The sequence below is a fragment of the Hemicordylus capensis genome, chromosome 9 (assembly GCF_027244095.1).
Source record: "Hemicordylus capensis ecotype Gifberg chromosome 9, rHemCap1.1.pri, whole genome shotgun sequence".
NCBI classification, from domain to species: Eukaryota; Metazoa; Chordata; class Lepidosauria; order Squamata; family Cordylidae; genus Hemicordylus; species Hemicordylus capensis.
Window position 1 is genome coordinate 29,877,174 of NC_069665.1, and position 15,573 is coordinate 29,892,746.

At 42.4% G+C, this 15,573-nt stretch overlaps 1 protein-coding gene across 7 annotated transcripts in view; it reads left to right on the top strand.

The window, feature by feature from the left end:
* The window catches only part of BANP (BTG3 associated nuclear protein), a 156,109-nt gene that overhangs the window by 7,922 nt on the left and 132,614 nt on the right, over positions 1 to 15,573 (top strand). For 5 of the 7 annotated variants that reach the window (XM_053271442.1, XM_053271439.1, XM_053271446.1 and 2 more), the window contains exons 2-4: positions 8,722 to 8,853; positions 9,495 to 9,589; positions 10,404 to 10,603. In XM_053271442.1, coding sequence (XP_053127417.1) covers positions 8,784 to 8,853; positions 9,495 to 9,589; positions 10,404 to 10,603 — 365 coding nt within the window. In that variant the 5' untranslated portion in view covers positions 8,722 to 8,783. The remainder of the gene's footprint in view (positions 1 to 8,721; positions 8,854 to 9,494; positions 9,590 to 10,403; positions 10,604 to 15,573) is intronic. The other 2 variants (XM_053271443.1, XM_053271441.1) reach the window with 1 other exon arrangement.

A 15,573-nucleotide genomic window follows, 5' to 3' on the forward strand; every position in this document is an offset into this window, starting at 1 on the left:
TTAATGTCAAACTAGGACCAAAGAGACACAGATTCAAATCCCAAGTCAGTCAAAAAACTTAGTGGGTGATTTTGAGCTCTCCCTCAGTGACAGTGGAAGCTACTTCATGGGATTGTTTTGGAGATAAAATGGGACCTGAGCAGTGTTCTCTCTAAAAGGGATTCCCAGATGTTGTTGACTACAACTCCCATAATCCTCAAGCCCAAGTCATTACAGCTGGGGGTTCTGGGAGTTGTAGTCAACAACAACTGGGAATCTCTGATAGAGGGAACACTTGACCTGAGTTCCATGGAGAGAGGGATGTGAACGTAATAAATAAACAGAATTATTTTCTAAGGGTTTTACTTGAGATACACCATGAATGTAAATTAGAAGTGCCAGTCAGGAGCGGTTGAGATGATTTATCATGTTTCTTCACTGTTTGTTTTATAGAGATATTAGTCTAGCACTTTTGTCACCTATTTTGTCTAGATTCCCAGGTAGGCCATTGGCCTTTTATGTGTCTTTCCTTTTGTTCGACAATAATGTTAATGTTTCCACCAAGGTGGCAAAATCTTGCTACATTGCAAGCTGTTTTAGGAAGCAATTGGTAAAATCATGAGTGTCGAGTATACTATATATTGTTATATTGTAAACTGTGTTTTGTAAGAAAGTACTGGCAGAATTATGATTGCTGGAAATTACTACTTATCCATTGTGTTGTATTTTTGTCTGGTCGATGACTGAAATAAATATTCCATTTCCAAATTAGAAGGATGTGGAGGCCAGACACACATTTTTATAAGTATAAAACATGCTAGTTCTAAATGTTGCTGTACCATGAACATGTTTATGTAAAATACTGTATCATCCACTTTAGGGACAATTTGTGGGGCTGGAAAAAGTACAAGAAAAAGCAGTGAAAATGGCCAATCGAGTTCAGAAACTTCCACATGATGGGGGGGAAAGGCCTCAAGAAGTTGATTAAAAATAAAATAAACATAGAAGACATGCAACTAAACCTGGTGGTGTTGGAGAAGAGAATGTGGAGTAATACTGCAGTGCAGAGTCACCCAGTGGAATGGACCAGATGAAAGGAAGCACAATGTCTGGAATTTACTTCAGTGGCGGGATGTGAAAACAGCCACTAGTGTAGATGGTTTGATAAAGTAATTGATTACCTTTTTGACGGGGAAGTCAGTCTGTCTGTGACAATTGGCCATGATAGCAAAATGGAAGCTCCAAGTTCAGAGGCAGGATAGTGCTGAATACCAGATGCTGGAGAGAAGAAACAGTGGAGCACCGTCCCCCGTCATGCCCTCCTAGTGAGCTGCCAGAGGCTTCTGCCTGGCCACCGTTCAAAGCAGAATGCTGGATTAGATGGACTTGGGTCTAATCCTGCAAGACTCTTCCTGCATTCTTACTGCATTTTGTTTAACACTCAGTTGCTGCATCTATTAATAACACGTGTACTCTGTCAGTAGTACTTATGTATAAGTAAGATTTGGATGCTTGCCTAATAAATTTGATCATGGACATATATATTGGCTTATTCTAATCTGGAGAAGCCTTAAGAAATACTTGACTTTTGTGACACTAGTGGGCATGAATCCACATTCTGCCATCAGACTACTCTTATTCTTGAGAATTTTGGTTTTTAAGACGTGCAAAGGCCTCCAGGTTTTGGCTTGTATACATGCAGCCCAGTCCTATGCATGTCTGTCTGGAAGTCAGTTCTACAGTACTACGTTAAGTGGGGCTGACTCCTAAGTGAGTGCCCATAGAATAGTAAACGCTTACAAGATCAGCAATTCAGTACATGTGGCCTCTCTTTTTCCGGGGTGGCCAGGTTGCCTGAAAATTCCCTTTTCAGTCCTTTTGTGGTTTCACATCTTGATTAATTCTAGGCGTAAAAGTGGCACACACAGATCCTCCAGGGATTGGCAGGGCTCCTTCTTGCAATGTGTCTGACCTGCTTTTTATTGTGGTGTTCTTATTAATCAATGTTACAATAAGTTGACATATGTAATTGGTTAGGGAGCAGTGGGCTAGCATTAGATGGCGAAGATCTAGCTGCCAGCAGGTCTGGAGGCAGAAGCCAAGTGCTGGGTTTATAAAGCTAGAACAGATCGCAGAGGTGAGAGTTTGTAAAAGAGCATTGGTAGCCGGTCACGTCAGAGTTGGATATGGGGCCAGTGGGCTACTAAAGGTTGGAAGGGTTGGCTGCCGGTTGGCGCCTGAGGAAGGAAAGTGATGCCTTAAATAACCATGACGACGGCCTGTTCGAATGTCCATAACTTTTCACTGAGTTTATTTTACTCTTATTTGAAATGAGCTTGTTTTAGTCCAAAGGCTTTTTAATCCTGGCGAAGGATTTGTGTTTGTGCAGTGAATTACTACAGTACCACAAACATCCGTGATAGAAGAAAATTAGTTCGGAAGGCCCATCCGTGGCTAGACAGTCAAGTACTGAACTTCAAGTAATGCTCTTTAAGGAATGGAAAAACCATTTTTGTATCTTGACAAGTATCTCCATTTAATTAATTTTTACTTTATTTTATATGTTTTAGAATAAATGCAACAGGATTCACACATACAGCTTTTTGGACAGAGGTGTTCAATTCTTAGGTGAAAATGTGAAAAGCTTAATTCTATATAGAGAAAAAACTCTGATTGTATTTTAAAAGTTAGATAACTTTTGAGGCAAAAATAGTTTAGGAAAACAATTTCATATTCCTAGTTGCCATTAGAGAGCCAGCGTGGTGTAGTGGTTAGAGTGCTGGACTAGGACCGGGGACACCCGAGTTCAAATCCCCATTCAGCCATGATACTTGCTGGGTGACTCTGGGCCAGTCACTTCTCTCTCAGCCTAGCCTACTTCACAAGGTTGTTGTGAGGAGAAACTTAAGTATGTAGTACACTGCTCTGGGCTCCTTGGAGGAAGAGCGGGATATAAAATGTAATACATAAATAAATAAAATTAGCCCTATTTTGAGATTATGTTGCGTGAGTGTATAGATGTCTGTATACACAAAAAAGCTTTTTGTGTAAATGACGGTAGCTGCCTTCATGTTTAAAAGAGCTGGTCTTGTGGCAGCAAGCATGAATTGTCCCCTATGCTAAGCAGGGTCCACCTTGGTTTGCATTTGAATGCGAGGCTGCAAGTATGAGCACTGTAGGATATTCCCCTTCGGGGATGGGGCTGGTCTGGGAAAGAGCACCTCCCTGCTTACATGCAGAAGGTTCCAAGTTCGCTCCCTGGCAGTATCTCCAAGAGAGGGCTGAGAGAGACTCCTACCTGCAACCTGGGAGAAGCTGCCGCCAGTCTGTGTAGACAGTACTGAGCCAGGTGAACCAAGGGTCTGACTCAGCATATGGCAGCTTCCTGAACCTGGATGCAGCCCCTCAAATGCATTGTTCAGATAGGAAGTGTAACTGCTGTATCTGTGTTCAGTGTAATGTGTGAATAACTATACCTGTGTACAGATCTGTAACTGTGTACGCTTGTTGTATAAGTGTTCAACCTAATGCCTGAATAGAGCTGCTGTTAAAAAAAAATCAGTGCCATTGATATTGCCATTCTTCGCTGCCTGGTCAGCCGAAGCGCCTGGGATCTCTCCAGTCCTGAGTTGACTCATAATGTCAAAGGATGGTAGCTATGCAGATGTGCGTGTTCTTTACACATTTCAGTATTTGCTACAACAAAAGCAACAGTTTAATAGATTTATTGTGGCCTACACTTTCATGGACCAGAGCCCATTCTGTCAGATGGCTGTTGGGCTCTAGTCCATAAAAGCTGTTGTCGCAATAAGTCTGTTAGTTTTGAAGGTGCCATAAGACTCTCTTTCTGCAACAAACACAGCTACCCTCTTGGATCTGCTACAGAGTTTCTTTCAATATGTACTTTTGATTTCCCCCAATATGCAAGTACAGTAGTCCTTTCCATTTTCTAAAGCACTGCAAGTGAAGTTCACAAGATACATTGGTAGAATTCTTTGTCACACAATGTCTTGTTGAGGTTAGTTGCAGAATTTCTGTTGATTTCCCTGAACAGAAGAAACTGCCGCCTTCTGAGCCAGTCCCTTGGTCTCTGTAGCTCAGTACTGTCTACAATGACTGGCAGCAGCTCTCCAAGGTTTCAGGCAGGAGTCTCTCCCAGCCCTACCTGGAGATGTTGCCAGGGAATGAACCCAGGACCTTCAGTCTGAAAAGCATATGTTCTAGCACTGATTTGGTTTGCTTTCTTATGCTGTGATCCAAAGCACATTTATTTGGAAGTCGGTTCCATATAAGTCAATGGGGCTTACTTCCAAGCTGCATGGGTTTTTAGGATTTGGATACCAGTGAGGAATGAGTAATTGACAGCTCACAAATCGACCCTGGCCCAATTTTTCTTGGCATTTAGATGCTTATTGAAAACACAATAATTTCATTTTTCATGAAAATGAAAAGCAAGCACCTTGGTGGTGCATTAAGAATAAGCTGTTTTTGTGGCTTTGGAGCAAAGCATGGAAAAGATGTGTCTGTGACAAAGCCTAAGGCAAACGTTGAGGAATTCAGAAAAAAAGACCCAACTGAGTGCTATCCACATATGGTACCAAGTTGAACTTGAAATGGATAAACCAATCTAATGCATAAAAACCATCTCACCATGAAAAGGAAGGGAAAATGCCTTTCTCGCTACTAAACAAACAAAACCCTGCATGGTTAACAAAGGAATGTAGTGTTCCCAAAATGTTTTGTCAAGTTTCCCAAAGCAATCCCCTGCGTTGCTCCAAGCTGTCTCCATCAGGGGGAGCTAGTAAGAGCTTATTGCCTGCATTGGGCCTAATGCACGGGGAAACTCAATGGCGGTTAGCAATGATGGCTATATGGGATCTTGTCCATGTTCAGAGCCAATATACCACTGAATATCTGTTGCGGGCCGGCGGGGTGGAGGGAGCGGGCATTCAAGAGAAGAGGTCAGTAGCCTTCATGCCCTGCTTGTGGGCTTCCTGGAGGCACCTGGGTTGGCCACTGTGGGAAACAGGATGCTGGACTAGATGGACGTCGGGTCATTCAAATCCAGCAGCAGGGCTCTTTTTATGGCCTTCAGTTCCGTGTAGGTCCGACTGAAATATGAGAAAGCTGCACAAAAGCCCAGAAATGCCTCTAGAAATGACCAGTTCTGAAGGCAGGTGATGGGACTGTGCCTCAGGGGTAGAGCATCTGCTTTGCAGGTGGAGAGTCCCAGGTTCAGTCCTTGGCAGCATCTCCAGGTAGAGGTGGGTGGGTTGCAGGTTCAATCCTGCCTCAAACCTTGAAGAGCGGCTGCCAGTCAGGGTAGACAGTATAGAGCTAGATGGACCAACGGTCTGACTTGGTGGAAGGCCGCTTTCTAAGTAAGATTCTATATTCACATAAGAGACTCTTTGAATGCAACTATAAAACAGCAAAAGGTGTTTGACATGAAAAAGAGCTTGCATGGGAGCAGGGCCAGCTGGTTTTGAAGTAGAGTTCTATAATAAGCATCATATGATTCAACTTTCTCAAATGGATATTATTATTATTATTATTATTTTTTAGGAAATGTAGGAGACTAGGCTGAATTCTTCCTCCTTGGCAGGATGCAGCTTGGATTCCTAAGTTGGATAAAGAGCTGGCATTCATTGAGACCTATCTACCTATCTGTCTTCTCAACACAGACTGTAAAACTCCATCCTTTTTATTGGCTAGGAGATAAAAATAGTATTCAGTTGGGTTATATTGGGCTTTTGCAGAGATGGATCTTATTCAAAGCAAATCACATGGCATTTGGTGCTGTTCATAGGTGTGGATAAGGCCTTTGACAGGCTTGAATACAAGGGGAGGTGGGGGAACACACCTACTCTAATAAGATATTTGATCCTAAATAGGTAAACACCCAGGATGGCTGAGCATTCTGATGAACAGTAAGCATTTTGACTGCATCAAATGTCAAGCTTAAAAAAGCCTAAGGATATGATGGCATGGTGGAAATCATAGTTTTGTGCATACCCTCCAACATTTTACAATTCAAAATAGAGACATGGTTTTGTGACTCCCTTGTTTTCATAACAAAGATAGCTACTCAAGTCCCCCCTTCCACACTGCTGAAGGCTCTGCTCTCTTCTTTGTCGTTGTCTCCACTGATATAAAAATCAAGGCAGTTTGTTCTTGTGGTTAAAGATAGAATCGAATCACTTCCCCCCCCCCAGCAGTCTGTTATCAAGATTTCAAAATACACCAGCTGTGTGAGAGAAATCGCAGGCAGTGCTCTGCATGGTGTTTTATGTGCATGCTCACGAGAGACAAGGTGCATGAGATGTATTTATTTTTATTTACTACATTTATATCCCGCTCTTCCTCCAGGGAGCCCAGAGCAGTGTACATGGTTATGGTTATCTTCACAACTACTCTGTGAGGTAGGTTAGGCTGAGAGATTCGTGGCTGGCCCAGAGTCGCCCAGTGAATTTCATGGCTGAACAGGGATTTGTACTCGGATCTCCCTGGTCCTAGTCCAACACTTTAACCACACTGTCTCCTCACTGTTCATTTAACTTCTGGAGACCCCAGAGTGAGGAGGTGAACCCTGAAGGATGACAACGCTAGCATAATCTGGCACTAGCAGGATTTTAAGAGGGCTAAAAACTTAAAAGGCTAAAATAAGGCCAGAATAGGGATGGTGACTTACTGGGGCCAGTGGCCCGGAAGTAGGGTCTGTCCCCATAAAACAGAGACAGCTGGAACAGACGTTCATGACGTCGAGCATCCCACACACTGCGCTTTATATGGTTTCGGAACCTATTGAAGCCAAAAGTGTGATAGTTGTAAAAGGTAGGTTCATGTGCTGACATGTTTTTCCTAAAATGAAGGAACTGTGTTCATTTAATCTCTGCATGATTTTGATTTCTTCTTGAGTAAAATAAGATGAAAAGGAAAAGGGATTTTGACTTGGTTTTGTCCCTTTCTTAATGCGTGGCTTGAAAGATTCATTCCTCCAAGCTCAGGGCAGGGCTTTCAATAGTGTTTGCAGTTCTAGTGACATTATGAAACAGTAATCTTAGCACAGCTGTTTTATTATGTTAAGACTGGCCGCTTCCCAGGACTTCTGAGAAATGGCAAACTTAATTTGCCAAAACGATAGAAATGGCAACCACATGCCCTAAATCTCTTGCCAGATTTCTTGGGCATGTTGCCACAGCGAATGCAATCATAATAGTTTTCACGGTGATCCGAATTTCAAATGAATCTCTCTTGGCAGCAGAAGTGTTTGGAGTAAACAGCGCTGATACCGTGTGGTGTCCTCATTGGGAAGAATTCAGAATGCATACTTTTTGTAATGAGCAGCTGCTGCCTTGCCTGGTTAGAGCCCTCAGTGATGCTGTGATCTGTATGCTTGTCAATTGCACTCCACCTGCCTGCCTGTTTTAATTGCACTCCTGTAAGAGAGCAAAGGAAGGGGGAAGCAGTAATGCACGGTTGGCTTTGATGCAGCACCAGTGGTTGGTTAATGATAAATGGCCATTTCCACTGGCAAACTTCAGATTTACCCCACCAGTATTCTTTGCTCCAGGTGTTTAAAAAGTCCTGTCTGCCTGCCTTTGTACCCCAACACCTCCTCCCCCCCCCCCGCCCCGGCCGCTTCTCTAACTGTGGGAAATGCAGATGTGGTGGACTGCTCCAGTGATTTTAATTCAGCTTTTGGAGGCTAGAGATTTCCTTTAATAAGACCTCTAACAATCCATGACAGGGAACTCCATAGAGACTGTGTTGAAGAATGTTTGGCTCTGGAATTGGAGCCAAGGGCTGAGATTGGAATTGAATATTGCAGGAGCTGAATTGTGGAAACTCTGGAGACGGAAGAGAGAAACCTGATTTCGTTCAAACCGAAGGAGTCTCTAAATCTAATTTTGCACTGACAAAGAGAACCTATAAAGATGCATCAACGCTTGGGCATCGTGTGTGTGTGTGTGTGTGTGTGTGTGTGTAGAGTTCTTTAATTTTTTTAATTATTATTGTAAAGTGTCCAGGTTGGTTGCAATACACATAAAAGCAAAGTCTAAAAACAGTGGACACAATCCAGCCGGTTGAACCACTTCTAAGTTCCATTTATTTCAGGCTTAATTATTTCTCGTTGAAATTTGAGGATCTAAACATGCTCAAAGTTGGCTGGATTGTGCCCATGTCTGTGAACAACAAGAGAGAGAGAGAGAAAGGAAATCATATGAATGCCTTGATACATCAGTCGTGATGGCCGTATGGAGTTTCTCTCTTCAGAAGTGCATCCCAAGGTTGTGAGACTGGAAGGTGTAGTGGTGCTCCATCTTGAGATGGATGTGCTTTTTGGTCTATACTCTCAATGGGAGTCATTAAAATGCAACAGAAAGATGGATTTATCTACCTCTTTAAATACATATTTGTAAGTGGAAGGGGGAGTTCTAAACTGCCCCTTCATTTAGCATTTAGGGAATGTGAGACATTACTAGGGGGCATGCAGCAGCTACAGACTAATCCGTAGGAACGAACACATGCGACTTACACATGATTAATCTGCCCTTTCTTGATGTTGGAGATGGCGCTGTGCTAAATAACCTGCTAAAACCTGTTGGCTGGATATTTTCCATAGAATGTTTGCAAAAGAGTCTCTTTAAGTGTGACACTTGTACCTCCTGCATGACACACAGTGTGTGAGCATTTCAGCCAGTCTGAGATAATGATTTTGTATTGTATTGTTTCTTACAGGATCACATTTACATGAATTGACACACTTTATCTTTTGGTCCAGCACGGCTGCCTGATCCTGAATGATGACGGAACACGATTTAGCAGATGTGGTTCAGATTGCTGTGGAGGACTTGAACCCAGATCATCCAGGTATATTGTTGAAAGGACACACCATGGGAGACGTGACACAGAGGAAGTAATGCAGTAGCATCCCATGGTGGGAGAGTTATTAGCTGGGTTTGTACGTTTGAACAGATGCAGAATGATAAGTTGCTGGCCTAAAGAACATCACTTCCTTTAGAGCTGTATCAAAATCGCAGTGTAGCAGGGAAAGCCAGCTCCCACCCTGACCCTGCGTCCTCTCCTCCCAGCCTTCACCTGCCCTGTGTTCTGCCTACTTCTGGTGCCTTAGTGGTGTCCGTCATGCTATTTTGAGATACCGAAACATAATCATTAAGACAGAGGTAGAGGGAGATTTAGGATCCATAGAGTTGGAAGACAAGGGCTCATTGAAGAGGACTGGAAGGCTTGAGGTGGTCCATGGCCTGCCCTGTCCAGGAGTGTAGAACTCCTGGAGCGTCTTCCCAAACAACCTCTTTTAGTAGGTAGTTCTGATTTCAAATGCAAGTCTAAGCAAAGGAATCTGCCTGCATATGCTGAAGTTAGAACTCTTACTTGCAAGTTGCTTACCCTGTTCATTATGTAGCTTCCAAATAGTTCTTTATAATTTGAAGGTATTTAGAGAAATACTGAAATGGTGGTGGGTTTTGTTGTTGTTGTTTTTTTTGCAGTTGTATTAGAAAATCATGAAGTGGCCGATGAAGATGTAGAGCCCCCTTTAAAACGTCAGCGGATTGAGATTAATTGCCAAGACCCCTCAATTAAGGTAGTGGTGATGGACTTTTGTTTTGGTTCCCAAAGCGCAGATGGTGTTGGAGGGACAGGGGGCTGTTCTCTTGCAGGCTGTGCTCCTTCAGGGCATCTGATGCAGCCACAAGGTTCCTTCATTGGGAAGGGGGGTAAGTGGGCAGGTGTGTGGAAGCCGTGACTTTGGGTGGAGCAGATAAAGCTAGACCAGCTTCATTCAGAGGGTTACTTTGCAGAAAAAGAAGATGCCTGCTTTCTCGTGTTTCTGGCACCTCCTTATATACAGGTTGTGAGTGTACAAACCTGCATACCATTGCATATGTGAGCTTGCAAGAAATAGTAGAAAAGGATTAGCAAATACTCTTAGTTGGTGAGCATACACTTGAGCATTCAAAGCAAGGTCTGGGATTTAGCTTTGCATTCTGATTGTGCCCAGCATTATTGTACAGTGGACGATACATTTTTAAAAAATCGAAATCTTCCTTCTTATTAACTGTGGGTAGCACATTTTTATAAATATCTTCTGCCCACCAAATGGGTAGTCTCACATTTTAGTCCCCTTGCATCACACTAAGGGGAAGATTAGTTGAAAAATAAAGTTGAAGTTGGAAGCAACAGCCTTCTAAATGTGGACTTGCAGGTAAGCCTCCATAATGCCGCAAAAATTCCATCAATTTTGTGGATGACTGCATTTAGTGACCGGGTAGCCTGATAGTGCTCCTTGAATACATGTGGTATTTAGCTGGACCTTAGTGTGTGTATGTTCTTGAAAGATAAATGTGTAGGTTTAAAAAAAATAATCACTGGCTTATTTGTCCGCTTCTTCTTCCCAGTCTTTTCTGTATTCCATTAATCAAACGATATGTGTGCGATTGGATAGCATTGAAGCAAAGCTGCTGGCCCTTGAAGCTACCTGCAAATCTCTGGAAGAGAAGCTGGACCTTGTCATGAACAAGCAGCACAGCCCCATCCAAGTCCCCATGGTGGCAGGTTCTCCGCTTGGTGCTACACAGACGTGCAACAAAGTCAGATGGTAAGAGGAGATGTGCCCAGATGTGAGTGCTGCCTTCAGAGCATCTGCCTGGCATGACCAAGCTGGGCAGCTTTTTGGGTACACATCAGGAGCATGGTATGCAGTTCAGAAAGAGAGACGAATTCAGCTTGAAGGCAATTGTACTGCCAGCTTCATGGTTTTACTTCCAGTTAGACAGAAACTAAACACACCATCGTGTTTTGTGGGTGGCTTGGAATGATTGCCACATTTTCTTTTGTGTGGTGTGTGCGTGTGCGTGTGTGCCTGGGGGTGGGATTCATTGCCCATGGAACACCTTAGCCGCTTTTGTCTCTTCTTTGCTGAGAGTTGGATTGCTCTTTCACCATCTAGATGGGTGGGATCTTACTTCAGGCTTTTTTAAATGGAGAAGTCAGCATTCTGAACATCTCAGTTTTTGTTTTTTTAAAAGCGGGTGTCCATAGCTCTTATGAATCTGAAGATAACCTTAACAATGTGTAGGTCATTTCTCAAGGTTCCCCTGGAAACCAGAGAAGGCCTGAATAGGACTCCCAGTGGCTAGAGAGCGGGGCTTCAGGGACCTTCATGGGTCTGGCCCGTCTTCATCACTAAGAAGTGGAACTAACCAATATATTCTAGGGCTACAGACGTTGCAGCAGAGCCCTGTGAATATTTACTCAGAAGTAAGTCCTGCTCTGTTCAGTGGTGCTTATTACCAAGTATGTTTAGGATTGCAGCCTGGTTAGTGTAATCTTAAACAATAAAAAAAAAGCCATCCCTGAATAATTGAGCAGCAGACTTAAAATAAAAAAAAATTACATATTAAAAACTGCCAATGTCAACTGCCATAGTAGAAGAGGCATTCCCATGACTCTCACCCATGCTTATCTAAAAACCAGGTGTTTCCCCCCAAAAAGCGCTTTGATCCTATGCAAATCTAATCAAAACTTATTTGATTAGGATTTCTTTAATCAGGCAGCAGGCCTAGTATAAGCAAATCTGTATACTATATTTTTGTCATTGAGTCAGGCTTTTCTTGGTGTTAAATTTGAGTTATGTTGGTGCAAAAATTCACATGTATTTTAGCTTGGTACACAAGATAGCCGAATTAGAGGGCACAGGGAGTCGCCAAGTGCACCAGATGACTAAAATGCCTTCATCTGGATTAAAATGAATGAGCTGGAGCATCTTTCTGCAATCATTCTCAGCTTGTTCCTGTGCACAGTCTCATGATACAATATGTGTTAAAGCAGCCAGTGAATTCCTGTTCCCATCCCTTTTGTTTTGAGGGTTGTCTGTAATTTAATAGATTTGATGTCCAAAGTGATTTCACCTCCATCAAAACAATCACTCTAGTTTTACCTTTTGTAGTTTAGTCTTAGTTACATTGCCCTGAATAATTACACGTGTTCCTTCTATCTGCACCTTGGTGTATTTTTCATCTGTTTTTGCAGTCAGTTCACTTAAAAAACAAAATATTAGCAACTCCCTGTAAGTTTATTAATATTTTTCTGTTATGTGATGCTAGAAAATGATCTCAGTATTGCAGGTGCCCTGGAAAGCTACAGAAAGAAGCTCTTCTCTTCTGGCTTCATAATGAGAGACTTGCTTGCACATCAGCAGCACAGAACATCTTTTGTTGACATACAAATCTCCTCCTATCTGATTTGGCACCCATGTTTAGCCTTAATCCTCTACTGGATGGCTTCTTTCTTGGTTTCTTTCCAGTTCCTGCTCGTCTCATACCCAATTTCTTAACCTTTCTTTCTTGACTAATATTACCAGTTATACTCAGCAGTATTCATGTATTTTAATGAATGTACATCTTAGATCCTTTAAAAACACACACACCAAACAACGTGTATTTTAATGCTACTGGACTTGTTACAGGTTTGGTATGGTAGTGGTAATCTTTGCGGCACGAGTCCATGGTTTCGTACTCCAGCTGTTATGGGAATGCACTGTTTAATGCGACTAATTTTGCTTGCTTCTTATGGAGAGTGATTTCCCTCAATATTCTGGATTTTTGAGCAAAAAGCTCAGAAATCCAAGACACTTGGACGGTTTCACAAACATATAGTCATATTGGACTCACCCACTCCACCCTGAACATTGATGTGTTTTCAGTTTCCAGGTAATAATTTTTCAGGTTTGTTTGAAATTTGGTCAGGCAGTTTTCTCTGCTACGATTTAACAATTCTGGATCTCCCCCCCCCCCGCCATTACTACCTGTTTGAAAACTCTATGTACAGTGTTCTCCTTCCTAGCTGGTGTAGAGATCAGAATGTAGGTTATCTGATCCTATCCATGATCTATCAGTAGGAAGCAGTTAGCTATGTGATCTTCATCCCCACTAGAGTGCACAGTTTTCAACCTTTTCTCCTTGTGCTGGCCTTTTTTCTGAGTGTACTTTGAAGGAGATTTCTAGAGGCAAGTAACCAGGCCAGGAACCTAATAATGTCAGCTCTCACTAATTAGAACCTAATACTTCTCTGATGGATTTAGTGTGCGTCCTCAGGCTGTATTTTGCATTGTGAAGACTTGGAGGTCCTTGATGGGCATTCTGAGGGAGTTGAGCAATTAATCTCTCACCTGAGGAAACAATTTTATTGGGAAACCTCCCCCCACCCCCAAGTAGATAGAACGTGGTTTTTGTGAGATGATACAGTTTATAGCAATGATGTACGGCCTCGCGCTCCTTTCTTTTGCCATTAAATGCCAGTAGAATGAACCTGGCATTTTTTATGGTTTGCTCATAAATATCAGTTTCCATCAGAGAAAGTGGATGTTTTCTCTCTCCACGACAGTCAATGCTGTAGAAAGAGAGCATAAGGGAGGGTGGTTATCACTTGCCTTGTATTTAAAAAGCTAATTAGATTTGTATGTGTTGGTAAATTGCTTTGCCCTTTGGGTTTAAGGCAGAACACGTCTGGGGTTTCCCCTTCAGAGAGGCATTTCTTTTTCCAGGGTGTTGCTGTGTCTCTTTTATTAACTATATTAATGAAGTATGAGTGATAGTTGTAACATGTCAGCCTCGCCCCACCCCAAACAAAACCCCCAACAACCTCTCTGTACATTCAACAGCAAGTAAAAAATGTTGTTGGTCTATTTTCATGGCTTAATTGTCCTGGGAATATCAGCTTCCTCTGGGACTGAGTTTGTGGTATTGATACCAGAAGGTTTTTGCTGTTCCCATGAAAATGATTGCAGCCAACTGAATCTGTGTTCAAGAAGGTGATGATGTAGAATGATTTATTTTTGTACAGTGTCTAGTGCATATTCGGCATGTGCTTTCTTTTGAAAACAATAAGGAGAGTTGAAGTCGTGATTAAAAAGTGAGATAGATAAAGCTAAAAGCTACATCTTTTATCAAGCCAGGTCTCTTTGTCCCTGATATTGTGTGGAGATGTTATATGTTCTATTTATTTTTGTTGCTAAATTATTATAATTGAAAAAGAGAAGTTGTCAAGCTTTGTTTAACCTTGGAGCTTTAAGTTAGCCAAGAACTAATTTATTTAGGGAGGTATGTGTATAAACTAGAAGAGTAGCTGTATTATTCTTGAGCAAAAGCAACAAAGAATCCTGTGATATTTTAAAGATGATACCTTAAAGGCTCACACTCTTGTGGCATGAGCTTTTGTAGGCTGAGCCTTCTCCATCAGATGGAGTTGTGTGTTCTGAGTACTTCTAATAACTTCTCAGACTTGTCTACCTTTCTCAGTCTCAGTTCATCCTCCGATCCTGCCTGTTCCCCTTATGATTTCTCTGATCCTGTGCCTCAGTCCCTTTAATTTCCTGGCAGTCTGGCTCCCAAGTTAGCTTACCCTTCAAGGAAATATACTGACCCCAGCTTCCAATATGAACTTTGGCAACCGTGTCTTTGTTTCACTGTGATATGATACTGGCTATTGCTGTATTGTAACCCTTGCACTTCTGTTGCTGTACAGGGAAGTATGCAGCAGTCTCCAGAATAAAGCTCTGGAGCTGAAGCACCAGCAACTTTGGCCATGATCCAAAGATTTGCACAATCTCCAAGACCAATGGACTTCTATTTCTCAAGCAGCACTTTACCTAGCTGCATGACAAATTAGGACTGGAGTCATGACACACATTTCACATTGGTGTGCTGAATTCATGTACCATGTCATAACTGTGACCATTTTCTTTCTGATCATAGCTCATTGCAGTCAATCTGTACATGGATGAGGAACAAGGAGAATTTAGCAGTTTCTTGGATGAGGTTGAAAGGAGAGACAGATGAGTCTGAAGCCCTTTTGGTCAGGGTTGTTAATCATGCAACTTGATTTGTGCTGATTCCCCCTTTCCCACTGCAGTTGCCTGCAGGAGAACCTTGGGAACATGATAAAGGCACAGATGGCTGAAGAGGGAAATGGGGAATTGGTAACAGATTTTCCTCCCCCATCCATGATGGGAAGCCCACCAGTGTGATGTTAGTCTGGACGGTGACCGATGCTTACTTAGCTTGAATGGTTTAGTGGCAAATCCAAAGACTCAGTATGTAACTTTGATATATGTGCTTGTGCATATGTATGTTTTGTAGGTATAACTGAATGATAAGAAGTGTGACTTCTTCTCAAGTCCAGTATGATCCGCTAGCTTGGGTGTGTTAAGTTTAGAGCTGTGTCTCAGGCAGGCCAGCTGGAATGCTTTTTGGCTCTGGGTCCATTCCTCTTCCCCCTATAGAAGTTCAAGAGCTGTGGTTCCAGAAGAATGCTAATCTGTTGTGGTGTACTTTGCAGTGGTAGAAACGTTTAAAAAAGTGGGGGGGGGGGTTTCTGAATGTGCTGTAGAAAACAAAATTATTGTAGAGCTGTAATTCAGTGATGGGGACAGTTGGGGGAAGGAGAGAGAGAGAGACACACACAGTGCATTTGCTGTGTATACTTCCCTTAGGAAAGGGATGTGCAAATATGAACAAAAAATATAGACTCTATAAATAAAACAAATGAGAGCTTGGAATCCTAAGGGGA